The sequence below is a fragment of the Aythya marila genome, assembly GCF_965140915.1.
Source record: "Aythya marila genome assembly, chromosome: 1".
In the NCBI taxonomy this organism is placed as follows: Eukaryota; Metazoa; Chordata; class Aves; order Anseriformes; family Anatidae; genus Aythya; species Aythya marila.
In genome coordinates, this window is record NC_139042.1 from 16,800,668 (window position 1) to 16,814,111 (window position 13,444).

The 13,444-nt window shown below is 37.2% G+C and overlaps 1 protein-coding gene across 2 annotated transcripts in view; it reads right to left on the reverse strand.

The window, feature by feature from the left end:
• CWF19L2 (CWF19 like cell cycle control factor 2) overlaps positions 1-13,444 on the reverse strand; it is a 67,827-nt gene that overhangs the window by 12,395 nt on the left and 41,988 nt on the right. For both annotated transcript variants that reach the window (XM_082784007.1, XM_082784008.1), the window contains exons 11-12: positions 11,276-11,401; positions 9,927-10,064 (exon numbers count right to left, since the gene is read on the reverse strand). In XM_082784007.1, coding sequence (XP_082640133.1) covers positions 9,927-10,064; positions 11,276-11,401 — 264 coding nt within the window. The remainder of the gene's footprint in view (positions 1-9,926; positions 10,065-11,275; positions 11,402-13,444) is intronic.

Genomic DNA, 13,444 nt, shown 5'->3' on the forward strand with positions numbered 1-13,444 from the left:
AAGACATTTTATTCAATAGGTAGATCGCTTTCTGTGACTGTGTAAATGACGTGTCTTTGTCAAGATAATGAAACAGAACCTCCTGAAAACTCTCTTAAAGCAGTTAGAAACATCTACCCAGGGAATAACTGAAGACCTGTACATCCATTTTCTCCTCCTTTTCAAGACCTGAAGTACTGTCCTCGCACGGAAAATAACATTGACATGAATGACGTTGTTCACTAGATATACTTAGACTAGCTGAAGCTTATTCTGCCTGCAGAGACAATAAAGTTGTATGTTTTCCCACAAAGAGCAGGTTTGAAAATTAAAGACTTTACATTTGATATTTTGAAGTAAAATATTAATATCTAGCGCACACACACAAAAAAAATTCTTTGTAGTCAACTTGCTAAATATCTCTTCCTTTGGGTATAAAGGGCTCCTGAACCTACAGATACATATTGTGAACATTCAAAAGATTCAAAAAGGTCTAGTGTCAAGGGTGTCGTTACAGTTTTATTACTTGCTGAGGTCTGATCTAAGGGGCTTCTCTTCAAATACAGTCTCTCAGATATTTTGGTTACAGGCATTTCATCTCATTACAGAAACAGTTATTAAATCCAATCGAACAACATTAAGTTAAATGTTTGATATCTAGACTATAAAGCTAAATAACAATGATTCAGCAAACTAACCCTCTGAGTTACAGACCCTCTGGAACCGTCTCCTTTGTAACCTACAAAAATCCTGTCACGATGGACTGTTGATTTATATATGTGTGATTTATTTCACATAATTTGCCTGCTTCATTTAATTTTCTTATACAAAGAACATATGGTGCTCGGAGTGGTCTGCCTTGTTTAATGTTCAAATGTAGCCACCATTTAAGACAACAGCAATATTAAAACCAACTGCCATAAGTGAAAAGTTTTCCTAATAAAAGAAAATCCTATGTATATCCCAGGAGTAGTCTGTTTAGATAACATAAGACAAAAAGAAAAAAAAAAGGAGGGGGGAACACTATTTTGGAGGGTAGATAGGTAGTTTTCCACCCCAAAACACAGACAACAGCTCTTACTTTTCCTGAATACTGAATGAAGTTCCCTAAAACAGATCAACAATTTCTTTTGAAAAGGCTCAGTACTTTCAGTACCAAACAACTGAGTTAATTATATAATACTAAACAGATAAAGTTATACGGTTATATATTAAGAGCCACCTTCCAACTGATATTTTAACTGAATTGAATAATAAAAATTATAAAACTAAATCTGGAAAATGCAATTCTGGTTTAAGATGTGACATTTTGTTCAACAGAATTGGATTAAGCAAAGTCAAGGAACTCAATAGCATAGACACAAGACTACTTCAGAGTAATAAGGGAACAATACAAAGGTAGGTAGCAATGCAGCATTTTGGCAATAGAAGCCACAGGAAAGGGATATAAAGAGTATGCACAGATCAGGTTTGGATCACTTCTAGCAACAAACAAGATACTGAATCATAGAATATCCCAAGTTGTAAGGGACCCACACAAAGATCATCAAGTCCAACTCCTGGGTCCCCAAAGGACCACCCAAAAAGTCAGACCATGTGTCTGAGACACTGTCCAAACGCTTCTTGAACTCCAGCAGGCTTGGTGCCATGACCACTGCCCTGGGGAGCCTGTCCCAGTGCCCGAGCACCCTCTGGGTGCAGACCCTTTCCCTAACCCCCAGCCTGACCCTCCCCTGTCCCAGCTCCATGCCGTTCCCTCGGGTCCTGTCGCTGTCCCCAGAGAGCAGAGCTCAGCGCCTGCCCCTCTGCTCCCCTCGTGAGGGAGCTGCAGGCTGCCATGAGGCCTCCCCTCAGCCTGCTCTGCTCTGGGCTGAGCAAACCAAGGGGCCTCAGAAGCTGCTCCTACATCTTGCTCTCTAGACCCTTCGCCATCTTTGTAGCTCTCCTTTAGTAGAGTAACTCTCTTAATAGTTTTATGTCTTTCTTATATTGTGTTGCCCAGAACTGCACACAGTACTCGATGTGAGGCCCCACCAGCACAGAGCAGAGCAGGACAATCCCTTCCCTCTCCCAGCTGGCAGTGCTGGACCTGCTGCACCCCTGAGTATGGTTGGCCGTCCCAGCTTCCAGGGCACACACTGAAATATCACTACAGATCCCACTGCAATAACAGAAGACACAAAAGACTGTAAGGCAGTTCAAGAAACCAACACCCCAGTTTCAGACATTAAATATGTGCTTGAAATAAACAAGATCTAAGAAGAAAGTTATTTCAACTTGCTTGTGCAATAAAAAAGCCTAGCCACTAATAACAACCATGCAGGTGTACGCTCCTCAAGCACCATATATACTTTCCCTTGCTGAAGAACAGGCAAGGGGGAACTGGAAAAATAAGGGCCTATTATTTTTTCCCCATTTTCACACATTTAACAAGTTTACAAGACCTTTATTCAAGTAATAAATCTAGCACACCAATGTACGCTGCCATTATACCGCAGTTTTGAGACAAAGAGACCCAGTTACAGATGGTCAGCCTGTCCCTGAATCTTTGTTTCTCGTCATGTTTTTCACATCCTTTGGATGACTTTAAAATAATGTTAAAATGGGACATACATTTGCTTTTAAAAACAACCGTCATGAAAGGAATAACATTTTCTTTGCAAATTCCCTATTATCACAATGTCCCTACAACATACCTGAAAATACTTCAGGAAGTTCAGAAACCTAAAGACAAGCACAAATATTATCCGGCAAGAACTGTGTATTCCTACTGAAATAAGATATACTACAAGTTTATGTCAGTTAATCTATTCAGCAATGTTTTTGCTGCCTTTATAAAAAAAAAAAAAAAAAAAAAAAAAAGTCTGCAAGACTCTGCAATACTGGAATAGTAGCAATGAACATCATTAACACATTCTTTGTCAGTAGCAGTTAAAAGGCCTCTGAGGGCATCAATCCTTAAATATCATCTTCCCTCAAGTGCTACAGATGCCAAGCACCCATGTGTCAGCACTGAAATGCAACAAAATGCAGCTGCTGTTACACCAAACTAGATAGTACTCTTCAATTACTACTCTAAACATTAGCTTTTCTTTTCAAATAAGTTATTCAGGAAGAAAATGGAAATTCTCCTTCCAAAAATTTATACTCTTGCTTTTCCAATAAGGTGTCCAGTATGTTTTGCCAATTGCATGATTTAGTTATAATGAAATCTCTCTGAACAAGGTACTAGGGAATTGAAAGAACAACAAGAGAGTTCTCAAAATATGCTAGAAGGGAAGCAAGGAATAAAAACTGATTTATTTCATAAATATCTTCTTCAGTACAAAAGATAGAGCTAGTACAAATCCAAAGAAGAAACTGTGCTGCTGTATTAGAGTTGCTGGAAAGCCCCTGTGCTGCATCAGGTGAGGTATCACACCTGTTAGACGTGGAAGGCACTGCATTCTGGAAGTTGTGCAGTTAGTTCCCTGGCCACGCTTGTTGCTACGCACACTGTATATCAGGTGCTGCACAGCAAAATAGGCAGTCACCTATGTATCACTTCTAAGTTTGGATGTCTTACTTACATCTCTGAACAGCCCAAAGTTTACATAAGAAGTTCAGACATCTATAAAGATGATGTACCTGAAGTCATAGTTCCTACCAGACACTGGACAATAACAAGAGCTGACTCAACACCCACATCCGAGGCAGCATCTTCTCAGTTCCTTGCCTTCTCTTTCCCATTTCACTTTTTAGTTCTGGGCTCATCTGACACATCCTTCTTTCATATGTGCCCTCTATTTTTCAACTTCGCCTTTGGCAAGCAACAATTAACCAGAGAATAAACAGGCAGCTTCAGTATGCTTAGCACCACAGCATCCTACACCTCACTGCATGCAACAGTCAAGTTTCTACCACCCATCTGATGGGGATCTGTTTTCCAAAACCAGGCTGCAGCTTTGGTTTAACCAACAGAGACGGCATCAGAATTTTGCTTGTCCTGGCCAACAAAGGTCTGCAATATACAAACATTTAGCAATAGTCAGGGAAGACATCCAAACGTCTTTCAAGAGCGCACAAAAAGCATCCTTTGGGCTCCCATTTAGACAGCTTTACTACAGTGCAAATGTGCAAATGTGGCAGACACCCAAAAAAAAAGAAAAAAAGATCTCTAACCATTCAGCAGAGGAATTCAAGAAAGGATTAGCATCTGACTGTGCATAAATGGGAATAATTTGAGATGGAAAAGTTACAATGTTGTATTTGCTGATGAAATCCGTAGCATACCCTTATTATTCATGTTAATTATCACATTGTGTAAGTAATTATATAATATTCATTTCATATTTTTTTTGTTATTTTTATTTTTATTTTTCCAGCGTTAACATTACTGAAGCCATTAGGCACCTTGGCATAGGGCCGCTTCTGAAAGTAACTTTTGTAGATCTGTATTCAACACACTCCAGAGTCAGCCTCATTTTTCTGCCAACACTTGTTCAGATCACTGGAACTGACTCTCAGTTTAATTTTACACTGATTCTGTTTTTCTTATTGCTACAGTAAAACCCCTGGAGTCTTATACAGTGCTGGCTGCCTCCATATTCAATCTGAAGCATGCTGCATCTCTTATCTCTCCCTCCGCTTCTATCACTTGCTCTCTGGGTACATCCTATGGAAAGAAAGCCCTACTGAAGAATTTAATATCGTCATTGAAGTTAACCTCAAGAGACAAAACTCCTAATCAATGGGCATTCCACCTACATAATACACCGAGTGTACCTTTTCCTCTTCATATTTCCTCTGAAATTTGGGGATGAAACAGGAAATTCCATTAAATGCAGTTAGCATGGTAACAAAATATTCCTGCATTTTTTTCAGGTGGATTTTCAGCTTATTTTCTTGTTCTATTTTTTATTTATGTGCTGAACTTCTGCTGCTTCTGTTTTCTCTCTAACACAATCATATTTAAAGTTACTTCCATATAAGCTAATAAAAGTAAATCTGCTTGGAAAATCTGTGAAAAAACGTATATAGATTGTATAAAATGTACCATTTTGATTTTAAATTGTCATGGCAACACTGACGTCTTCAACCTTAAATGACAGAGTTAATATCTGTGGAATGTTGTACTCATCATATATTTTGGGAAGCTGCAAAAAAGAATAAACTATTTTTTGGGGAATATAAACCTGAGTGACATAAGAACACATCTCACCACATTTAAATTTAGTCAACATTTAACACTTATTGTTTAGAACAAAATCACCTCAGAAAAAAAGCCTTTCTGACCTCAAACTGCATTTGTTCAAGCCATATCAAGATAAAGTTTTATCATGTTAATTTTATTATTATAGCTCCAACCTCCCTACAACAAAAGAAACTAATTTTGTAGGTTTTATTCCACAAATAATTCAACACATAGGCATTTCCCAAACCGATCTTCCCAGTGAAATCATACACTAAACACATAGCATCAAAGGATTTTAACATATCAGTGCACAGTCTTTTTAAGTCCTATGTCAGTGACAGGAGAACATTACAAATCATGCTGTGAGCAAGGTAGCTCGGGACCACCTTGGAGCAGCAGAAAGTTAAGCAAGAACCAAACAACAGAGGATTGTTCAAGGGTTAGGGACCACACTCCTTGCTGTTTCTGTTACTTGAAATGAAAATTGCTCATTTTGCTTCAAATAGTTACCAGGACAGATAACATTTTATGTAAAAGTCAACTGAATTTAATGTAAGCCAAACAAAATACCTTCAGCCACAGACTGTTAGAATTTTAACTTTACAGTTTTAGCATTTAACTTTACAGTTATCCCTGTCTATGCCTCGAAGTCATAAAAAAGGGCTGTCCTGCATAAGTCTCCATTTGTAACACACCTGGTACTTCTAACCTAATTCTTAACAAACACAAAACACTTATGCAGTCATTTACTATGAGCTGCATCCACACAGTTCCTCTTTTTCCCAAGTTTTCTTCTGTAATCTAGCTCTCGCAGGAACAGCTTTAATTTTGCATCCACACAATATACACAGAAAGCTGTCTACTGTATTAAACTGAAACCTAGTGGAACACAGGATAAGATGCTTGAAACTATCTGTCTCAGGTTTTTGTGTTAATGTTTCTACAGCACACCACTCACATGCTTAGATCATTAAGTAAATGTAAAAAGCAACAGTGCACAAGAGCTTTGTAAGAGTTTTATCAGGTGTATTAAATGCTGCACTAGAAGGGCTTCACCAGGTAAAGAAAGAAGAAAAACGTTTATTACATAATAGTAGAAGCAGCAGCAACATCCTGCATTTTTTAGTTTAGCTTGTAAAGTGCTTGCAGACTATTATTTTGCTTTATGGTGATGGAAATGCAAATATGTACAACAGGCAGGCTTGCACAGCAAGTGAAAATGATAAGGCTGAAAGCAATTTTCCATTTTACAGACTTCAGAACCAAGGAAAGGCAATGTGTAAATGCCCTGTTTGCTAATCTATAATACCAGCATATCTCTTTACTAAATCCGTAAGTGAAGGCCAGCATTACTAATGTACTTTTGTACTTATAAATAATTGTCTTATATGTTTAAGTTCATGTTACAGATTATTGCAGAGATTTTGAAATGAAATTAGTTTATGGGCAAAATTTAAATGGTCTGATGAGCAACAATCTTTCTCACTTGCTTTTTGTAAAACAATCAAAAAGGAAAAAAATGCCTTAGTAGAATTTCTGCACACAAATAAAAGGTAATTTCTATTGAAGTAATGTTCTAGAAACCAGTCTCCATACACCCACATGCATCTACTGATGAAATGAAAGGATTACATAAGTTTTAAGCATGAATTTGGGAAAATTGAACGACTTACTCAGTACTACTCACAGACGAGGGCAGAAGAAACTACAGACATGTTACTTAAAGCTAATAGTAATAAAAACTGAATACTTCACATATATTTTGTATTATAAAACTGTCAGTAAAAAAAAAAAAAACAACTCAATTTTCAACTTTTTTTTGTATCCTATAGTCATGCTTCTGTAGCAATGTGGTACATGCAAAGTTTAGTTTCACTCAGCTTCACGATTAGTACCATTTTGCGTTAAGAATGCAAACCTGGCATTCATCTGAATTTACTGCCTGGATACCTACGATCGGATCTCTTTCTCCTTATTTTAGAGGTCTGCAACACAATTTCCTGTGTCTGAGCTAATTCTCTTAATTCCTTTTATAGCCAAAAAAATCCTTTAGCAGCCATTCAAAATTGAACAGATGGCTCACACCACCAGAATATGTACTTGTCTCCAGTGACTCTCCAAAATGAATCTTGAGAATCAGTTTTATACAGGTTTTATAATGTTAGAAGAATCCCAGCTTTTTGTTTTGAAATTCTACCATTCTTTACAGTGAGCTCTGGTTTTGACAGTCCTGAATAGTTACGTAACAGTAACAAATCGTCAGGTTATACTTTCCTCCAGACGGTTTATGTACCTGTTAAGCAGAAGAGACTCCCGAAGAATCTATTAGTAAACTCCTTTTATAATAAAAACTAACCATTTATTCCTGTCTTCTATTTTCTTTTCAGATTGCCATTATACTTGCTGTCCTCTGTTCCCCAGCAGCATGGATAAATAACGGTTGCACTCACCAGCTCATGAGTTTCCATACTACTTAAGCAGGGACCATTTGGTTTTAGTGTTTGTTATTATTCATCTCAAATTCAAGTTTGGATTTAAAATGATGGATTTTTATAAACTGAAGCTAACTTTTATTTAACTGACACTGTTGAGACAGTTCATCATTTATTCTCCATAAATAATAGCTCATGCATAGGAATCTCTCTGACCTCATTTATAGTTAATACTAGAACCACTGAATAACTTAGGTTGAAAAGACTTTCAAGATCATCAAGTCCAACCATCAACCTGACCTACCAAGTCCCATCACTAAACCATGGCCCTTAATGTCATGTCTCAAATACCCCCAGGGATGGGGACTCCACTGCTTCCCTGAGCAGCTTGTTCCGATGCATAACAACCCTCTCCATGAAGAAATTCTTCCTAATATCCAATCTAATTTCCCTGGCATAACTTGAGACCATTTCCTCATGTCGTGTCACTTGTCACCTGAGAACAGAGACGGACATGCTCCTCACTGCAGCTTCCTTTCAGGTAGCTGTAGAGAGCAATAAGCTCACCTCAGCCTCCTGTTCTCCAAGCTAAACAACCCCAATTCCCTTACTCACTCCTCAAATGCAAATACTTCATTAGTTCTGTCAAGCACTCATCTTTCCTAAATGCTTTATTGATATCATTATCAGTTTTTAGCAACACAACATTCCTGCAGGCTTCTTCCAGTGAGCTTAATTCCTGATTTTATTGTTTTAGAAAACAAAACATCTACTCAATATAATTCTCTCTAGATCAATTTTCAATCTTTTTTATCAAAACCTACTTTCAGGCTGCTAGGCTCGGGTTCTGTTCCATTCTCCTTACTTGGACATGTCAAGCACTTTTAAATAACTGTTAAGTTTTGGATTTGATTTTTCTTTTACCCTCCAAAAGTTCTTTATTCTTCTGTTCACTCATCCTTGGATTTATTTATATAATAAAGTTTTATCCCATTTGTGGAAGGTGTTCTCTCCCTTAGAATGTTTTTGTCAGTAGCATACATTTGCAGTCAGCACTTAGTACTAGAGATTCCCAACAGCCTGCAAGCATTTTCTCTTTATGTATTCTTTTTCCAGTACATAGATACTGCATTTTTTTTTGTAATTGCTTCTTTTTAGAAGATAAACACTATATTACATTTTCCTCTATAAGTATGCAGTAGTTCAGTTGCCAAGGTTCATGATCTTTTGAGTAGAATTTTTACACATACCGAAGCCAGGCCATTTCTACCTGGATTGAATTTCAACACTATCCCAGAAAACCTTATAATGCAGGTAACTTAGATCTTTGAGGGACTGCCTGCAGGTAGAAGATTGCAACCAAAGATGCCATGCACACAGGGTTCATTTTTTTTTTTGTTTTCTTCAAATCAAATAATTATAGCCCATAGCTTTTAGCAGTTGGTACAGATAATAGAATGAGATTAGAAGTCACTGAAAGGAAGTAAAAGGGGATATTCAGTCCAATCCCCAATTACCTTAACAATCCATAAACCAAAAGCAGAGAGAAATACCAGCTATGGAATTATTTTTTTTTCAAATTGGTAATGGCCAGAAAAGCGCACAGAGGATGCATCATTAGAAATGTGACCTGCTTTTATACTTTCACCTAAGCAGTCACAGTCTAGAATAAATCCGAGTGAATCACTGGTAGGGGTGCTCTTACATGAAGTGTCTCAGTCATCAGAAACTTAGAAAATTTGTATTTCAAAGTTGAACAGAAAAAAAATACATTTACATGAAAAAAAAATACAAAGAAAAATTACCAGAATTTTCCCTTTGAAGACTTAGAAAACTAAATATCATAGAAGCCTTTGATCTCCGTTCAAGTTTGCTATGCTTCCCTGCATACAATCCAGTCCTTGCATTAAAAGTTACTTAGTACAACGTCAAAAATACAAAAAATGAAAAAGGGTAACTGAACACACAATAAGAATCTTTCCAGTTTGAAGCAAAGAAACTTGGAATCAACAAATATGGAAAGTATCTTTTGTGTATTCATATAAATTTTAGAAACTTCAGGGGTAAGCTAAGAAGAATGCATTTATAGCATGAAAATCTATAGGCAGAAAAACAGCACAATCAGTTCATGAAGGAGCTGAATGCACCATATTTCCTGCATGCATGTTTCTGTCTCTTTGATGTCAGTAAAATCATCCAACAGACTTGAACATTATTCAAGACAATCAGAATTCTCACCAAAAAGCACCATACCTAGCACAGTGAGGGTCATTGCCTCTTATTCTTTTGATTTTCCTTATAATAAAATGCAGAATCAGAAACCCATACACATCACACCTTACCTTTGATGCCATACGCATGAACAGTGCATTTTGATCCTCTGCTGTTCTTGTCTTCTCATTTTTGACTAAATCCTGCAGGTTCATACTGTCATCATCCGGAAAGTACCTTACTCTTTCTTTATCTACATGAGTAGTGACCTGGAAACAAACATATTGAATACAATAAAAACCTAGTGAGAAAGATCAAGAATGGAATTCAGACCCTGATAATTTCAGCAAGTTTAAAGAACAGAGGATCAAGCTAAGCACATCTGAAACAACAGGGCTTGCTGCTTCATTTGACCTAAGGAAAGGAGCAATGAGCATTTCCTATTCCTTCAATTGTTTCAGTAGGCCTAAATAAAAATATTGCCTTGTTTCACAATCACTATCTCTCTTATATCCTTAGGCTGTCAGAGCTCCAACACTACCAATTCAAGTCGCACAGTAATTCACTGAAATGGTTGATCAGTTCACAATGATGGAATATTCCAAAAAGTAATCTCCATTATTTACAGAAGTTTTTTTTTAATTCTCCAACTAAGACAGTTAAGCCAGGAAAGAAGGAAAAAAGAAAAAAAAAAAAAAAAGGAAAAAAAGGAAAGAAAAGAAAAAGCAATCAAACACATTATTGAAAACTTAGTAAATGTGGTACCTCTGCCATCTTAAGAGTACACAACTGCAAAATCGTAGGGTATGGTAATTAACATAACAGAGGTGGCGTTTTTCCAACATAGAAAGAACAGGAAGATGACAACCAATACCTCACCTCTTGTTCTTTTTACTCCTCCACAACGCTATTACAAACTGATCTGTTGTACTAATCAAGCATGTACTAGAAATGTAAGGTATTGTTTGCTCCTCCAGCCCCAAGTTCAAAACACTAGTTTATTTATTGCTGCAAACAAACATTAGAAGAATAAAATGTTCCTCCAGCCTCCAAGCTTCTCCATGTTCCCCAAAAGACTTTGCTGTAAAAGTTGGGTCATATTATCAGCAGCAGTACTTTTGATCAGAAGAAAAGTGAAATTACCCACAGATATTTTAGAAATATTCAGTTCAGATAAACTTTATGCAGTATAAACTGCTTTGCTAAGAGACTGATAATTTGAGAAAAGACTTACTTTTCCTTGACTGTATGTTTAAATAAGCCCTAAAACAGTCCAGAGGTCAACATAAGTCTGAAAATAAACTTAATATATGCTTAATATGTTCTCTAACACTTAATTACAATCATCTTCTGAAGAGCACTTTTTAACTACCTATCGACAGTCTGATAAGTCACACACATTAATTCATGCACCATAACAGTAAATTTACAAAATCATTTCTGAATTTCACTCCTTAGCACTCACTTCTGTAAAACTTACCATCTGTCTCTTTCTCCGTCCTCCTCTAGGCTCCTGTGGTTCAGCTGATGCAGTCACAGGCCATGCCCTTCCACTTTGATCTGTTCTGACAAGGATCACTTGCTCATCGTCTTGACGGCTTGAAGCCTGTGTCAGAAGATGTATTTTAAAACAGAGGTTACAGACAAAAACAAAAGCAGCACCTAATCTCACACTGAATAAAAGCATTTATTTAAAAGATTATTTAAAACATTTAAAGCTCTAAAGGTAAAAGAACAGGTTCTTTACATGTTGCATGTTTGTTATAATTCAAAGCAAGTAGCATTACATTACACAAGTTCTTTTCCACATTAAGAAGGGACAGGAGATTGAACACATATCCAACTACGCAAGTCCAGAGCGAACATAAATTTCCAAAAAGAACCAAGCTTGTATTTCTTGTTCTTTGTCATAAAGGTTCATCCCCAGAAGAAATACTATGCTTCTGAATACTTCAATAGATAATACTGAATAGCTGGTGAAAACTTTGGCTATGGCTTTTGAACACATTCCATTAGATCAGACTCATTTCCTACACAACTGGCACTGCAAGAAAGAGAATTTTACAGAGTGGTCCTTACTATCAGGTTAATTCCAAAACTACTGATGATGTTGGTTTTACTGTATCAGAATCCATGAAACAAGATGCCAATTGCCTGGTTTCAGCTCATTCTGTCAGCCAGCTACAGGTGAAGTCTCTATCATTCATATGAACACACGGGAGACCCCTTTATTTTTTTGCCAGATAATATAATTCTTTATTATATTGGACATATTCAGACTTTAAGGTCAGAAGCAAACATCTGCCTCAAGGAATTACCTACAAATGAGGTCATCTTAGCTTGGACAGAAAAGTGTAATCCCCAAAATCCCAGTTTACCCTTCAGCACCTAAGAGTTTACAGGCCTGTAGATCTATCAGTAGAGTTCTAGAGTTGTATTGAGTTATTCCTCCATGCATTCTCAAAACCTCTTCCATTTTGCCAGAGATGGATGGCTTAAATCTATTCTACATCCAAACCCAATCAGAATGCCTAGACTAAGCACCTTTATCCTTAAGTTTTATCCCTGGTTGGCTTAGTTCATGTCCAGCACTCATTAACACTCTTGAATTGCTCAAAAAAGGCTGCAAGACAGATTCCATGCAGAAAAACATGTCTTTTGGTGAAAATATTCTGGAGGAAAATCATTCATTTATGTGGGAGATTTAACTTCAGGGCAGCTCAAGAAATTGCAAATCCACCTCCCATGACTTCTCTGCCCACCAAGCAGGGAGTAGAGGAAATAGAAGAGGCCTGGAAGAAGCAAGACTGAAGAAAAGACATGAAGGACTCACTTGACCAGACAGAATTTATCAGTGCACCTGAAAAGTAAGGATTATCACATAGCCCAGTGATGAAGGCCCTCTACGGATCCCAGTCCTGTTGACACAATACCAGGGAGATGAACGAACGTATTCATTTCCCAAATGGCTTCTTAAATACTTCCCTGCACTTCAGCTATTGCAAATTCCATGTCCAGGTACTCAGTCCTAGCTTACACTACCACTGCCAGCTACCTAGAAGGAAAGCACAGGAGGGCGAGGTACTGCTTCACATCACCCCTTTTATGAACTCAGCCCTCAGTCTTCTCATACCTTCATCAACTAGTGTAACTGTAAAACCTTCTTTATCAGTTTATGAATTTATCTCCAACCACCCAGGTCCTCATTTGGGATGGAAGTTACCATCTTTACAGCTGAGCTGCACAATGAATGTCCTGTCAAGAGCCAGGTCAGTCCAGCTCCCTCCAAAACTTTCCCACTACATAGGGGTGCATCAGATTCAAATAAAGATAATAGACAGAGACACATTTGCACATATAAACAAAAAGAGAAAAGGTGAGAATTGTTCACCAGAAAAATAAGTATTCAACTTTATGGAAAGTTTAAGAATTAAAAAAAAAATATTAAAAGAAAGCCTGAGAGCTTCTTGATTACTCTAAAAAACAAAGATGTTTAGGTAAGTCAGATGATTAAATTAGAGCAAAAAGGAGGACATCACTAAATCTGGTGATATTAGGACAGCTTTTGTCAAGTCTTATAAACAACTTTATTAATCTCAATTTGAAGCTATTTTCCACCAAACAACTGACGTGCCTGCTTTACATCTGC